This window comes from Eubalaena glacialis, chromosome 16 (genome assembly GCF_028564815.1).
Source record: "Eubalaena glacialis isolate mEubGla1 chromosome 16, mEubGla1.1.hap2.+ XY, whole genome shotgun sequence".
NCBI classification, from domain to species: Eukaryota; Metazoa; Chordata; class Mammalia; order Artiodactyla; family Balaenidae; genus Eubalaena; species Eubalaena glacialis.
The window spans coordinates 71921535-71937911 of NC_083731.1; the positions used below are offsets into that span (position 1 = coordinate 71921535).

The window sequence follows — 16377 nt, forward strand, 5'->3', positions numbered from 1 at the left end:
AACAAGAGAAGCCACGACAATGAGAAGCCCGCACACTGCAATGAAGAGTAGCCCCTGCTTGCCACAAATAGAGAAAGCCTGCACACAGTAATGAAGACCCAACACAGCCAAAAATAAAAACAAATAAATTAATTAATTAAAAAAAAAAACTCCTAGAAGAAAACATAGGCAGAACACTCTTTGACATAAATCACAGCAATATCTTTTTGGATCCATCTCCTAGAGTAATGGAAATAAAAACAAAAATAAACCAATAGGGCCTAATTAAACTTAAAAGCTTTTGCATAGCAAAGGAAACCGTAAACAAAATAAAAAGACAACCTACAGAATGGGAGAAAATATTTAGAAACGATGCAACCAACAAGGGATTAATCTCCAAAATATATAAACAGCTCATACAGATCAATATCAAAAAAACAAAACAAAACAAACAACCTGATCAAAAAATGGGCAGAAGATCTAAACAGACATCTCCAAAAAAGACATACAGATGGCCAAACGGCACATGAAAAGATGTTCAAGATCACTAACTATTAGAGAAATGCAAATCAAAACTACAATTAGGTATCACCGGTCAGAATGGCCATCATCAAAAAGTCTACAAATAATAAATGCTGGAGAGGGTGTGGAGAAAAAGGAACTCTCCTACACTGTTGGTGGGAATGTAAATTGGTACAGCCACTATGGAGAGCAGTACGGATGTTCCTTAAAAAACTAAAAATAGAGCTACCACATGATCCTGCAATCCCACTCCTGGGCATATACCCGGAGAAAACCATAATTTGAAAAGATATTTGCACCCCAGTGTTCACAGCAGCACTGTTTACAAGACATGGAAGCAACCTAAATGTCCATCAACAGATGAATGAATAAAGAAGGTGTGGTGTGTATATATATACATATATATATAATGGAATATTACTCAGCCATAAAAAAAGAATGAAATAATGTCATTTGCTGCAACATGTATGGACCTAGAGATTCACTTCATACTAAGTGAAGTAAGCCAGACAGAGAAAAACAAATATCATATGATATGGCTTATATGTGGAACCTAAAAAAAAAATACAAATGAATTTATATACAAAACAGAAACAGACCCACAGACATAGAAAACAAACTTTTGGTTACCACAGGGGAAAGAGGAGGGGGAGGGATAAATTAGGAGTTTGAGATTAACATATACATACTACTATATATGAAATAGATAACCAACAAGGACCTACTGTTTAGCACAGGGAACTATACTCGATATCTTGTAAAAACCTATAATGGAAGAGAATGTTAAAAAAAAACAGAAGAATATATAACTGAATCACTTTACTGTACACCTGAAACTAACACAACATTGCAAATCAACTATATTTCAATAAAAAAAAACAACAACAACAACACTAAGAGGAACCAGGGCTACTTGGGGGAATGGTTGATTCCAGGTCTGGGGCAGGGAAGGAACATGATGAGCCTGGAGCATCTTGTTGCACCAGAATGTAAGAAAATGCTCAAAGAATGATGGGGTCACATCAAAAGAATAAAGGAGTCAACTTGTAGGGGATTTCATCAGCCAAATGTGGGACAATTTGAGAATTAAAATAAATAACAGATTACAAGCCACTGAATGAAATAGGAATTCACAAATCCATACTGATATACATGAATAAATGAATGAATGAGGAAGAGGGAAAAGCTCTTCCTTATAGTAGAATGACAACTACTACATGTAGAAGAAATGATGGAAACAGAAAATCACAATCGGACAACCGTCATGATGGTAGTTAATTCATGTGGGAATCACCAATAGATGTCAAAGTTGGTGCGTGCGGGTTTAACATATATAGGGTATTGGCATAGTTTTGGGAGTATCTCCCCACAAAATACTTATAAATTACAAAGGGAAAAATAATGACTTTATGGTGTAGAAAACTGACAGGCACTAACTTGCCAGATGATTGAGGTTGGCATCACCAGGGGTGGGATGAGTTAACACAGAGTTGCTTCCTGAGGTCATCCACGGAAAACAGCACAGCACCTTCTGCAGCATTCCCACCTGAGTCTGGTTGTGAGGAAACCTCAGAATGACCCTGGTTGACAGAAATCTTACAGAATGAAAAGCTTGTACCCTTTAAAACCGTTAATGTTGTGAAACAGAGGGAAAACTGAGGAAAATGTTCCAGGTTGAAGGAAACTAACAAGATGCAAAACTCAGTGATTCTGGATGGGATGCTGAACCAGAAAGGAAAATGACACGTTGAAACACTTTTTGAAATTTGAAAGGGCCTGTGGGTTGAACAGTAGTGTCCAATCGATGGTGATTTCTTGTTTTGGATGGATGAATTAGCATGAGTTAGAGTCCTTATTTGGGGGCAGGGTGGAATTGAGTATACTGTCTTTAACCTGCTCTCAAATGATTCATAAAAAAGAATGAGGGGGAGTGGTGTGCAAAGGTAAGAGAGAGAGAAAGAATTATAAAAGATAGTGTAAATGTGGTAAAATGTTGAAAACTGCAAATTTGGGGAGAAGATATGGGAGCCCTTTGTACTGACAAGAGGTGAAGTAACAGGCAAAGGATCCATGATTGGTGGGTAATTTAGTAATATGTACAAATTTTGAGAAAAATATAACTTACCAAAAACTGACCACGAAGAAATAGACAGTCTGAGTAGTCCTTTAACCAATAAAGAAATTGAATTAGTAGTGAAATATTTTTCCATTTAGAAGACACTAGGCTCAAATGGCTTTTCCAAGAGAATTTTAATAAACGTTCAAGGAACAAATAATTCCAGTCTTACACAACTTCTTCCTGAGAAAAGAAAAATAGGAAACACTACCCAACTCATTTAAGAGGTTGCCCTAATCAAGACATCAAAACCAAAGAGACCGTGGTAAATTACACACTAAGCTCACTCATGAACACAGATTCAAAAATCTTAATAGGATATTAGCAAATTTAATCCAGCAATGAATAAAAAAATAACCCATAATGACCAAGATGGGTCTACCAAAGGAACACAAGGCTGGTTTAACATTAAGCAATCTTTTAGTATAATTCACCACATTAATTGATTAAGGGAGAAAAACTATAGGATCATATTATTAGATGCAGAGAATGCATTTGATAAAACTCAACATCCATTCATGATAATAATTCTCAGCAAGACAGTAGAGAAAGGACCTTTCTTAAGCTGATTAGAGGCATCTACCGTGAGCATTTAATAAAGTTCAACATCTGATTAAAAAAAAAAAGAAATAGAAGTGAATTTGCATAATATGATAAAGGACAGCTATCAAAAGCCTACAGCAAAAACCATACTTTAAAATCTAACATTAAAATAGTTTCCTCTAAAATCAGGAACAAGAAAAGATGCCTCTGCCTTTATCTCTACTCAACATTTCCCTAGCGATTCTAGAGTGCAGTAAGACAAGCAAATGATATAAAAGGTTTGAAGATTAGAAAGATACAAATAAAATTTTCATTATTTATAGATAATATAGGTTCAGTCTAGAAAACAAAAGAAACTAAAAATAGTATTAGAATTACTAGAAGTTTAGCAAGATTGCTTAATATAAGATTAATATATAAAAATCACTTGCATTTCTATATATTAGGCACAAATACATACAAATACAATTTTTAAAAAGATGTTATTTATAATAGCAACAAAAAATAAGATTAAATCATAAAATATATGCAGAATCTTTGTGGAGAAAAATTTTAAAACCTTTTGAAAAACCCAAAATACAAAGTTAACACAGATACACCATGTTCAGGGATGGGAAGCCTCTATATCTCAAACTGATCTATAAATTCAATGCACTTCCAATCAACATGTCAGAGGAACTTTTTGAGGAATGTGACACTATGATTCTAAAACTTACATGGAAGATTAAAGGGTCAAGAATAACCAAGAGGGACTTCCCTGGTGGTCCAGTGGTTAAGACTCCACACTTCCAATGCAGGGGGCCCGGGTTTAATCCCTGGTTGGGGAACTAGATCCTGCATGCATGCTGCAACTAAGAGTCCACACACCACAGCTAAGAAGTCCGCATGCTGCAACTAAGAAGCCCGCATGCCACAACTAAGAAGCCCGCATGCCACAACTAAAGATCTCACATGCTGTAACGAAGATCCTGCAGGCCGCAACTAAGACCCGGCACAGCCTAAATAAATAAATAAATATTTTTTAAAACATTTTAAAAAAAGAGAGAATAACCAAGATATTCCTGAAGAAAATAAAGTGTTTTTTGTGGGGGGGGGGGGCGTAAGGGGGCAGAGGTGTAATCAACCAATGATATACAATATAGAGCCCAGAAAGAGACTCATGTGTATATGGAAATTTGATACATGACAGAGGTGACATTGTAGATCAATGAGAAAATAGTGCTGGGATAACTGATTATCCAAGTGGAAAAAAAACTGGATCCCTACCTCACATCATACACAAAAATAAATTCTAGATGAATGAGGATACAAATATAAAAGGAAAAACTTATGGCTTTTAGAGGAAATATAAAAGTTATTTTTTAAAAATGGAGGTATAACTGACATAGAAAAATTTTAAAAACTTTATAACCTTGGGTAGAAAATGCTTTTTAAAAAGATACAAAGATACAAAACCCATTTAAGAAAATTATTTGTACATTTAGCACATTAAAATAAAGAACTATGCACTGAAAAACATCATTAAGTGAAAAAGCAAGTGACAAATGGGGAGAAGATATTTACCGTACACATACCCAACTGAGAATGAATATCTGGGATGTATACAAAATGCTTACAAATGAATAAGAAATAACTACCAAATAGAAAAATGGTTAACAGGTATTTCATAGAGAGGACACACGTATAGCCAATCTATCTAAGTAGAAATCAGGGGGAATCACAACCACAAGATATCACTTTATGCCAACCAGATTGGTAAACATTAAAAGTTTGACAATACCAAGAATTAGTGGGGATATACAGCTATGTAAATTGGCCCAATCTCTCTGGAAAACTTTTCAGCATTATCGGGGAAACTTGACAACAACAACTCAAGAATTCTACTCCTAAGTGTAGTCCCTAAAGAAACTCTTCCATATGAACATAAGGAGACATATACAATAATGTTTAAAGCAGCATTGCTTGCAATAGCAAAAAGCTGGAAATAGTGCAAATGTCTTTTGACTCAAATATGGATAAATAAATTGTGGTATATAGCTACAATGAAATACTATACAGCAGTGACAATTAATGAACCACAGTCATACCCATCAACACTGAAAATTCTCTTTAATCCTTTACAAAATAATGTACTCTCATAATGTTGGCTTTTGCTTTCAGAGTCTCGGAGCAGTTTTTGTGTCTCACTGTTTTTAAGTATTTCAAGTTGTGATAGCGTAAGTTGGTGATGGAAAACAGGCTCTGAGTCACTGGTGGAGGGAGGGGCTTCATTTTGAGTCATGCCTAGGACACTTATAAAATAATAAATTGCACTGGTCACAAATCCACAATGTCAGGTACTTCTCAGATTTTCCAGGGGCCACTTCCTCCTATCTTCAATTTTCCCACAACTACAGTTCTACCTCTTAATGTCTTCATGTGTTTAATAAGAAGCAAAACGTTCCTGTGGTGGTCCCTGGCACTAAGTTCCCCAGGACTGGCCAATCTTAGAGGATAACAACAATCTGGACCGCCCAGCTCCCACCCCGTTCGTCTCCCAAATTCTCCAAGACCTTGACCACGACAGATTGGGCAGGTTTCCATTTCAATTCTCCTCCGCTCTCTGACCAAAACTCTCATGTATGCGAAGCCCTCATCACCCTCTGAGAGTCTGCGCAACTTGTGACTTCGAGCCAAGACATCCTCAAGCGACCAGATTTCAGCAAAACCTACGAACACAGTCAAATACAAGTGTCAAATGATTTATTGTGTAGTGTTTCCTACCCACACGGTCGCGCCGGAGGAGCAGCCCTGTGTCGCCTCATCCACGCCTAGCCGTGACGTCACACAGGGCGCCGGGAAATGGCCGCCGGGCTCCTACGTCATTCGGTCGCGCAGAGTTGGCTGTTGCTGTACAGTTGCTGGGAGGAGGCGAGAAGTGGGGGAGCTGGGGCAAAGGATCATGCAGTACAGCGAGAGGTTTCCTGGGCAGCAGAGGCCGCTGGGCTGGCGATGAAAGAAGCAGGGCAGATGCAAAATCTGGAGAGCGAGGGGGCCGGACGGTCAGTCAGCACCCAGACTGGCAGCATGACCGGTGAGTGCCCCGAATCCTTCTCCCGCCACTCGTCTTTCACTCTCCTCTGTGCGTCTCCCGCCGCTTCACTCTGGGTTCCCTGCCTGGCCGTCTTCGCCTGCGTTTCTGCTCCTGGGTGTCCCATCCCTGCCCTGGGCGCGTCCCCACCTTGGTCACCGGAATCCCTTGGCCCGGCTGCACTGGCTTTTGAAGTTGCGCTCACTACTCCCCTTTACTTTTCCTCCCAGGACCTGGAGCTGGGATCGACGAGCCTGCAAATTCCCCAAACTGTGTTTTTTATTCGATTTCAAAATTAACCGCACGCGACGCTTTCCTGTATTTCAACTGCTTTTCCTTTTAAGGTCACCGCATTTTTAGTTCTGGGTTCTAACCACTGACCTTGTTGCAACGCTTCGTCACAGTCCAAAGTAAAGGTTGCTCCACGATGATCTCAGATGCAAGGACTTTTCATAACTTTTTTTGGATTGTTCCCATAGCTACGTGTATCAGCTGTACTATTTTTTTCTGCTGGGTGAAAGAGGGCCCAACTTTGGAAAGTGCTGGAAGAGGTTGCCGGCAAGGAGGTTGAAATCAGTCTCCTGATAAGAAAGTGCTTTGATTCTCTTGCACACGAATCCTTTTTCTCTGCCTCCTGCTAAAACAGCTGAGCTAAGGCTGCAGCACCCAAGTGGCACTGAGCTTAGTTCTTATTTTCATCATTAGTAAAATGTTAAAATGTTTGCCCTCTCTTTTGCAGGTGAAATACCAAGGCTTTCTAAAGTCAACCTTTTCACTCTGCTTAGTCTCTGGATGGAGCTCTTCCCAGCAGTTAAAAGTCAAAGACAAAAGTCTCAGGTATTTGTTTCCTTGGACAGTTTTTCCCCTTAGACAAGTGGTGGTCTAAAATTTGATTTTATTGCTCTAGTTTCGGTCACACTTAAACACAACAAGCCTTCAAATTTGCAAAGTACCTTCATGGTGTAGTGTGATACTTGCAGTTCATAGCTGTGATAGTTTCTCTTTCCAGTCTAAAAGTAGAATACGTAGTTACCCTCTCAGACTGCCATCTGTATTTTCTTTGGTCAGGTGTCTGTTAAGGTCTTTGGCCCATTTTTTAATCAGGTTGTTTGTTTTCTTACTGTTGAGTTTTAAGAGTTCTGTATATATTTTGGAGAACAGTCTTTTATCAGATGTGTCTTTTATGAATATTTTCTCCTAGTCTGCGACTTGTCTTTTCATTCTCCTGACATTGTCCTTCGCAGAGAAGTTTTTAATTTTAATGAAGTCCAGCTTATCATTGATTTCTTTCATGCATCATGCCTTTGGTGTTGTAATTAAAAAGTCATCGCCATACTCAAGATCACCTAGGTTTTCTCCTATGGTTATCTTCTAGGAGTGTTATAGTTTTGTATTTTACATTTAGGTCTATGATGCATTTTGAGTTAATTTTTGTGAAGGGAGTAAGGTCTGTGTGTAGATAGGGAATTCACTTTTCATGATAAAATGATATCTCTTGGAGTAGTTTTCTCCCAATACCTATGTAAAATGTTTTATAAATAATAAAACATTATTTAAAATATTATGCATTTTTATTCCCTATTTTTCAACCACTCCCCTAACCCCCACCCTGGCTCCACATATTATTAATGGCTTTGAGAAAGTTCTTCATTTTCTTCATGGATTTTGAAGTCCTTTATTCTTTCTAGTTATTAACAGCTTAGTATTATTTTATGAAAGTAGAAGACTTCTAAGCTGTTGGGTTTTCTGTTTTTGTTTTTTGTTTTTTGTTTTTGGTTTGTTTTGGTTTTTGCTGATGAAATTTCTCTTGAAGAGACAGATTAGAAGCAAATGTTTAGAGATTTACGCCTTTTAAAGGTGCATTTAAAAAGCTGGGCTTTGCAGTGGAGTGTTATTCAACCACGGGAAGGAAGGACATCCTGCCATTTGCAGCACTGTAAATGGACCTTGAGCACATTATGCTAAATGAGATAAGTCAGACAGAGAAAGACAATTACTGTATGATCTCACTTATATGTAGAATCTAGAAAAGCCAAACTCAGAGAGAGTAAAATGGTGGTTACCATGGGCTGGGGTGGGGGGGGACAGGGACAGATGTTGTTTAAGGGTACAAACTTATGAGTACTAAGTAAGCCCTGGAGATCTAATGCACAGTGCAGTGAATGTAGAAAACAATATTGTATTATAATCATCAAACATGCTAAGAGATAGAGGTGCTAATTATTATTATTGTTATTATTTTATTTATTATTATTTTTTTTTTTGGCTGTGCCGGATCTTAGTTGCGGCACGTGGGATCTTTGTTGTGGCATGCGGACTTGCTGGTTGTGGCATGCGAACTCTTAGTTGCAGCATGTGGGATCTAGTTCCCTGACCAGGGATTGAACCTGGGTCCCCTGCATTGAGAGCATGGAGTCTTACCCACTGGACCACCAGCGAAGTCCCTAGAGGTGCTAATTATCGCTACAATGGCAATCATATTACAATATATAAATGTCTCAAATTAATATATTATACACCTTAATATTGCGCAATGTCATATGTCAAGTATATTTCAGTTAAAAATAAATTAATTAAAGGCTGGGCTTTTTACAAATTGGGTAATAATTTTGAAGAACTTTTTTTTAAAATTATTTATTTATTTATTTATTTATTTATTTTTAGTTGTGTTGGGTCTTCATTTCTGTGCAAGGGCTTTCTCTAGTTGCGGCAAGCGGGGGCCACTCTTCATCGCGGTGCGCGGGTCTCTCACTATCGCGGCCTCTCTCGTTGCGGAGCGCAGGCTCCAGACGCGCAGGCTCAGCAGTTGTGGCTCACGGGCCCAGTTGCTCCGCGGCATGTGGGATCTTCCCAGACCAGGGCTCGAGCCCGCGTCCCCTGCATTGGCAGGCGGACTCTCAACCACTGCGCCACCAGGGAAGCCCGAAGAACCTTTTTTAATATCAAGATTTGGTCTCATTTTAATTCATTAACACACCAGACACACACACACACACTCACACACCCCAAGAATACATCCTGTTCTTTTTCAGCAGAGAGGCACATTAAATTAAATAAATAATTCCACTATTAATTGCACATGATGTTCATAAAGTTGATTAAGATCTTTTTCCTATTAAGAGAAGAAAAATGTTCTTTAAGCTAAAGTAATAAATTTGTTTCACTTAAATTATTTATCCTGCTTCTGCTATACAAATTAAGTCACAGAAACTCTAAGATGCAATTTCACACGTACTTGTATTGGAAACATTGCTTTTGACACTTTACAAACCTTTGTCTTTTTAAAACTAAAATATTTTTATGTGTTACAAAAGTAATACATGTTTATTATTTATAAAATTGACAGAAGAAAAAAAAATCCCTCATAATTCCACCACCTAGAGGCTACTAACATTTTTGTGTTGTTTCTCAATCTTTTTTCTCTATTTCCTTTACTCATTTGATATCATTTAATTCTGGATCCTGCCCTTTTCACTTAACATAGGAAAATCCTCATGCTGTAATACTATTATAAACACTGGAGTGGCAACTTAGTCTAATGCTTTGGGAGTAGCCAGTGGTTTCGCAGTTAGCTTGCCTGGGTTCAAATCCTGGCTCCATCTCTTACTAGTTGTGTAACCTTGCGTGAGTTACTTTACCTTTTTCTGTGTCATCTTCCTCATCCGTAAATGGAATGTTACTGGTACATACTACATAGAACTTTTATTGAAAAATGAATGACTTAATATTTGTAAAGGTCTTAGTGCTTGGCATATACTATGTACTTTATGTGTTTGTTATTTTTATTTTATTTTATTTATTTATTTTTTAAAGTAGAGGGAAGGATTATTTATTTATTTTTGGCTGTATTGGGTCTTTGTTTCTGTGCGAGGGCTTTCTCTAGTTGTGGCAAGCGGGAGCCACTCTTCATCGCGGTACGCGGGCCTCTCACTATCGCGGCCTCTCTTGTTGCGGAGCACAGGCTCCAGACGCGCAGGCTCAGTAGTTGTGGCTCACGGTCCTAGTTGCTCCGTGGCATGTGGGGTCTTGCCAGACCAGGGCTCGAACCCGTGTCCCTTGCATTGGCAGGCAGATTCTCAACCACTGCGCCACCAGGGAAGCCCCTATTTTATTTTTAAATTCAGTTTATTTAAACTAAATTTTTTTTAAAAGTTCACCAATTTCTCCCACCCCCACCCTTATCTTTGTCAACCACCATTCTGTTCTCTGTGTCTGTGAACTTGGGGGTTTTTGTTTGTTTGTTTTTAGATCCCACATATAAGAGAGATCATATGGTATTTGTCTTTCTCTGTCTGACTTACTTCACTTAGCATAATGCTCTTGAGATCCCTTTGTGTTGTTCCAGATGGCAAGATTTCATTGTTTTATGGCTAGATAATATTCCACTGTGTGTGTATGTATATATATGCCACAATTTCTTTATCCATCCATCTGTTGATGGACACTTAGGTTGTTTTCATATTTTGGCTTTTGTAAGTAAATGATGCTTCAGTGAACATTGGGAGTGCATATGTCTCTTCAAGTCAGTGTTTTCATCTTCTTTGGATAAATACCCAGAAGTGAAATTGCTGGATCATATTGTAGTTCTATTTTTAATTTTTAGAGGACCCTCCATACTGTTCTCCATAGTGGCTGCACCAACTTACACTCTCACCAGCAGTGCCTGACAGCTCCCTTTTCAGCACACCCTAACCCCAACACTTGTTACTTCTAGTCTTTTTGATAATAGCCATTCTGACAGGTGTGAGGTGGTATCTCATTGTGGTTCTGATTTGCATTTCCCTGATGATTAATGATGTAGAGTATCTTTTTGTGTACCTGTTGGCCATCTGTATATCTTCTTTGGAAAAATGTCTATTCAGATCTTCTGCCCGTTTTTTAATTGGATTTGTTGGTTTTTTGCTATTGAGTTGTATGAGTTCTTTATATATTTGGGATATTAGCCTTTTGTCAGGTATGTGATTTGCAAATATTTTCTCCCATTCAGTAGGTTGCCTTTTCGTTTTCTTGATGGCTTCTTTTGCTGTGCAGAAGCTTTTTAGTTTGTTGTATTCCCAGTTGTTTATTTTTGCTTTTGTTGCTTTTGCTCTTGGTGTCAGATTCAAAAAATTGCCAAAATCTATGTCAAGGAGCTTACCACCTGTTTTCTTCTAGGAATTTTATGGTTTTTATTATCATTTTATTGTCCTCTTAATGATTGCATAACAGTCCATTGTAGCAATGTAACATGTTTATTCCCTTATTATTGGACATTTAAATTGTCTGTCATTTTTACCAGCCTTATGGAATTATTAACTACAACCACTTCAGAATATAACTACTATCTGAGTTTTCTATGTTGTCAAATATTTACAGTGTATGAGTGTGCCTTGAGGATTGTTCAGCAAGTTATATATTGAGTATAAAGAGTAAGAATTTTTAATAATCCAGTCTAAAACTAGATAAATGAGTAGGAGAGAAACTATTTATGAGACTTCTGAGGAAAAAAACCATAAGTACTTAAAAGTTTTGAAATAGAAATCGAGTACTGTTGAACATGGCTGTCATTTAAAAATAGTTCTCTCTCCTACTGGTTTATAGTTTTAAATTTCAGTTAAGTAAGACTTACCTAAATTGCCTGAATGTTACTTTAGTAAGAATTAGAATAACTGCATTGTTCCCTCATATTTCTCTGCACATCACATATTTGTCTTTCTCTCCCAGCTCTTCCCATTGTGTCCTCTGGTGTTGTACCTTATCTTTATGTTAAAAGACCTCACATACTTTTCCAGAACAGAAGTAATATAGGATAACAGTGAAGACAATGGATTTAGGGCTCAGATCCTTGCTTACCCATTTATTAGTTATGTAACCATGGTTGAGATATTTAATATCTATCCACAATTTCTTCATCTGCAAAATGGGAATAATCATAGCTACTTTTGTAAAGTTGTAAAGATTACATGAGGTAATTTAGGGCCTGATAATTTAGGGCCAACACTCAGTAAATGTTAGGTATTATTATTATTATCATACATATAATCAGCATCACCACTACTACCAGCCACACCCCCATAATTACATTACCAACATAATTACTTCCTCCACTTCCTGTTCTGCTTGAACAGAAACCTCATTCCCAGGACATGGCTTTTCTTGTAAATTTCTTAGAGGTTACTCCTTTTCTAGCATCCAGCCCTTGTTTCAGAAAACTAAGAGGTCAACATACACCGAGTTTGTCATTCCCACTTTCAAACTTTCTTCGATTTATTGCATATCCCACCTACTTTGGGGCTCACAGGATTCTGCTATTTCATTCTGTCATCTACTTACCTCATAATCACTTTCCTGTGTTCGTAAATCATAGGCTCTATAAGAGCTGCATCCTGAGCAACTGACTGGGTTTATGGCTGGCACATAGAAAGGGTTCAATAAATATTTGTTGAATTAATAAATGAAAAATAAATCTGCTAAGAAAATTTGTGTTCAAAAACTGGTTGCATGGATGGATGGATGGATGAATGAATTTATCCCCTGGTTCAAAACTTTCTACTTGAAGTTTTACTTTTAGAGGAGACTTATGGACATTCCTATATTAGTGTCAACAAAGTTCATGGCTTAAAACAACACAAATGTATATTCTTACAGTTCTGTAGGTCAGAAGTCCAAAATGGGTCTCACTAGACTAAAATCAAAATGTTGCCAGGGCTGCATTCCTTCTATAGACTCTGAGGGAGAATCTGTTTCCTTGCCTTTTCCAACTTCTAGAAGCTGCCCACATTGCTTAGCTTGTGAACCTCTTCTTCCACTTTCAATGCCAGCAATGGCGGGATGAGGCTTTTTCATGTTGCATCCCTCTAGCACTGACTCTCCTGCCTCCCTCTTTCACTTATAGGACCCTTGTGATTACATTGGTAATGTGATTACATTGCCCAAATAATCCAGGACAACCTCCCCATCTCAAGATGATTAGCAACTTTAATTCCGTATGCAACCTTGCCATGTAATATAACATAGCCACAGGCTCCAGGGATTGGGACCGGGAGGTCTTTGGGGGACCATTATTCTGCCTACCACAATCCATAGTTCATATCCTTGCTACATAGTTCTTCACCTTCCCAATGCCAGGTAATTTACCTCTATTCCCCTTTAGTCCTTCTTAGCCATGGCCACACTAGGACTTTTCCATTGCTCAAAACTGCCCCAACTCTGAAACCTTAAACTACAGAATTTTATTTTCAGTTCTTCTGTATTTTGGAAAAGTATTTAGGGGCCAGATTATAAAAGCCTTATTTTCTAGGTTGAGTAGTCTGAACTTGAACCTGAACAAAGCAGGAAGTCAATACAGAGTTTCATCGAGGAAAAAAATAAATGGCCACAGCCAAAGAAACCAGTCTTTAAATAGGAAATATTGAATTAATCACATCTTATGTACTAATCTTTTTTTCCCCCCTTAATCTGCGTTTAATTAGGAAAGGGAGGAAGGAAAGCATGGACCCTTAGGAGATAATGAAGAGATGGACAGAGTATCTACTGACAAAAAACAGGTGAATTTTTATGATTTAAAAAAAAGACATAGGCTCATAATAACAAAGCAAAAGGAATGGTATAAAGTAGAATAAAAGTCTCTTTTATACTCAAGTTCCCCATTCCCACTTCCAAGAGAGTTTTTGTATCCTCTTCTAAAAATTATACATTTACAAGACTATACATGTCTCTCCAAAGGTTGGGGGTGGTGAGGGAGAACAGATGGAATTATGTATTCTGTAATATGTTCCTACATCTTGCTCTTTCTTAAAATTTTTCAAATTTAACTCTCCTCACCTTCCCATATTAGTTTATATAGATGTGTTGAGAAACACTCTTCATGTTCTTTCAAACTCCCAACACATCCTGCCGGTCTTGCCAAGAATGCAAGGCCCTAACTGTTCTTTACCTAGGCCATTTCTCAAGAGTTGTGTTTGCCACAAGCAACCCTGAGGGTTGAGATAATGTCTCCCTCTGGGACATAGAGCAGGTTTGCTCACTATTTGCAATAAAACACAACGGATTCCCGAGCTCAGTGTTCCTCTCCTGTAACACAACCCGCTTCATGTCCAGGAATCCATATGGACCCATCCGCATGACCCCTTGTGGGACTTGTGGGCAAGGGCACCTTCACAAACATGATGCTCACACGGCTTGCTGTGCTGTGAACCATAAAGTCCTTTGTTTCTGACCCAGGAGTTTCATGTCTTCTGCTAGCATCCATGAAACAGTAACAGGCTAACTTACTAGCTTGTAAGTAGGGTAAAATCAAAGCCCAAACCTGGCAAGATGAACCTTGTTCTTTTTAATATTGCATAGTATTTCCTTGCTATTTTAGTCTTTTGAGTTTTCCAGAGAGATTCTGATTCATTGGGTGTGAAGTGGAGACATGTATATTTTGAAAAAAGTTACCTTGATGATTCTGATGTACATTCCTGGAGATTTCCTGATTATTTCTGAGAGTGAGTCTCTAAAATGCCCAACAAGAATATAGAAATAATTTATTTTAGAATAGTTAGGTGTTTTTAATTATAAGAAAGGCAAAAGGGAAAAGAGTTGTGAATTGCCATTTAAGTAAATGTACTAGTTCATTTACAAACCAGACTGTCCTCTTTTGCCTATGTTTTAATGTAAAACTCTGTGACTAGGATTACATAGACACTTGCCAAGATGTTAGTGAAGTGAAGCAAAATCAGAATTCAGAACAGTGATTCACTGCAAAGATTCAGTCTTCTGGGAGTTGGAGTAAGTGGAAGTATCGAAATGGAATGCAACTTAGGCTTTTATTGGTTTTGTTTTGTTTTCAGTTTGGGATGGAAAAATCTTGGTCTCAAACTTGATATTTTGGCCTTAACTAGAAACAAAATGGAAAAAAATATATATATATTTTCTGAAGTGAAAAGGACTCTAGACAAAAAAGTGATAAACTTGGCCTAAAAGATTGTTCCAATAAAAAAATAAATTGATGAGTATGTTTCCTATTGTTTAGGAATAATTTTTTTTAAAGTCTTTTGTGGTCAGGGTTTCTGGTTTTATTTCTGTCTGCATAACTACTTAGAAAATCTAAAGCTAAAATCATTTAATTGCAGCCATTTCCATTGGTCACAATTGGTTCATTTAAATAAAATGAGCTCTAGTCTACTGAGATCTTTTGATAAGGCCTCATCAGTGATAATTTTTTTAAAAGCTTGCTGGAAGTATCTAGAAGTAGATACTAACATATACTTTATGTTTGAGGAACATAAAGCTCTTAAGAAATTTTGGGATAAGGAGGGGAAAGGAGTCAAGGTAAATTTAAGGCTTATTTTAAAAGCCAGTATAGACAGGTCTTTCATATTTAATCTATGTTTTTGGACATATATTTTGTAAGGGAAAGATTTTTATATTCCTTTTAAATGTCCAGAATGTTTAGGAGATGGTTGATTACCTCTGAAAGGGAATTCTATGAAATCTTCTCTGTTCCTTCACATTTCACAAAGTATCATTCTCCATAGTTTCAAAAATTTATACTCATAATTGAAACCGAAACTTGACTATTTTAGTAAATACAGCTTTGGTCTGATCTTTAAAGTGATTTCAGATGTGTCCTATTGGGAATAACTGTAGAGTAAAATCCCTTTGAAAGGGAGTAGGGAATAATGGACACTCTGTTCTCAGCCCAAGTCCCCCTCATATTGTAAAATCCCTTATGAACCCAAGGATTAGGTTTACATTCCTTACTTCAGGATCTTTTGCTGTGAAAACAGTATAGACTGTTTTGCGGCTTATGTAGAACTGATTTTTAACCTTAGTCTATTTTATCTGATATTAATATTGTTACAGCAGCTTATTTGATGAGTATCTGTGTAAGTTAGGACACTTTAGGTTTAAAGTAACCACTCTTTAGAACTCCAGCCAGTGCTCAGCCTCTGGGGCTTAAAGCAAAGTCAGCCCAGTCCCTTACTGTGGGTGGGACGCTGCTGAGATAGCTGCAGTTTACTGCTTTTGCTTTGAGTTCTCTCTTCCTTTCTAACACCTGAGGGTTATGTCTTCCTTTCTTCTGAGCTTGACTATGCATTTTAAAACATTTTTAAAATTATAAATAATCTATATATTTGTAGGAGGTGGGTCCTACCACATTAGTCTAGACTGCCATAGTCCT

General features: G+C 37.6%; 1 protein-coding gene across 2 annotated transcripts in view; it reads left to right on the forward strand.

Annotated features, from left to right (window-relative positions):
- The first annotated feature begins 6017 nt into the window (after nt 1-6017).
- Nucleotides 6018-16377, forward strand: part of CDADC1 (cytidine and dCMP deaminase domain containing 1) — a 41563-nt gene continuing 31203 nt past the window's right edge. The window contains exons 1-3 of one of the 2 annotated variants that reach the window (XM_061170842.1): nt 6018-6233; nt 6970-7067; nt 13682-13756. In XM_061170842.1, coding sequence (XP_061026825.1) covers nt 6152-6233; nt 6970-7067; nt 13682-13756 — 255 coding nt within the window. In that variant the 5' untranslated portion in view covers nt 6018-6151. The remainder of the gene's footprint in view (nt 6234-6969; nt 7068-13681; nt 13757-16377) is intronic. The other variant, XM_061170843.1, reaches the window with a different exon arrangement.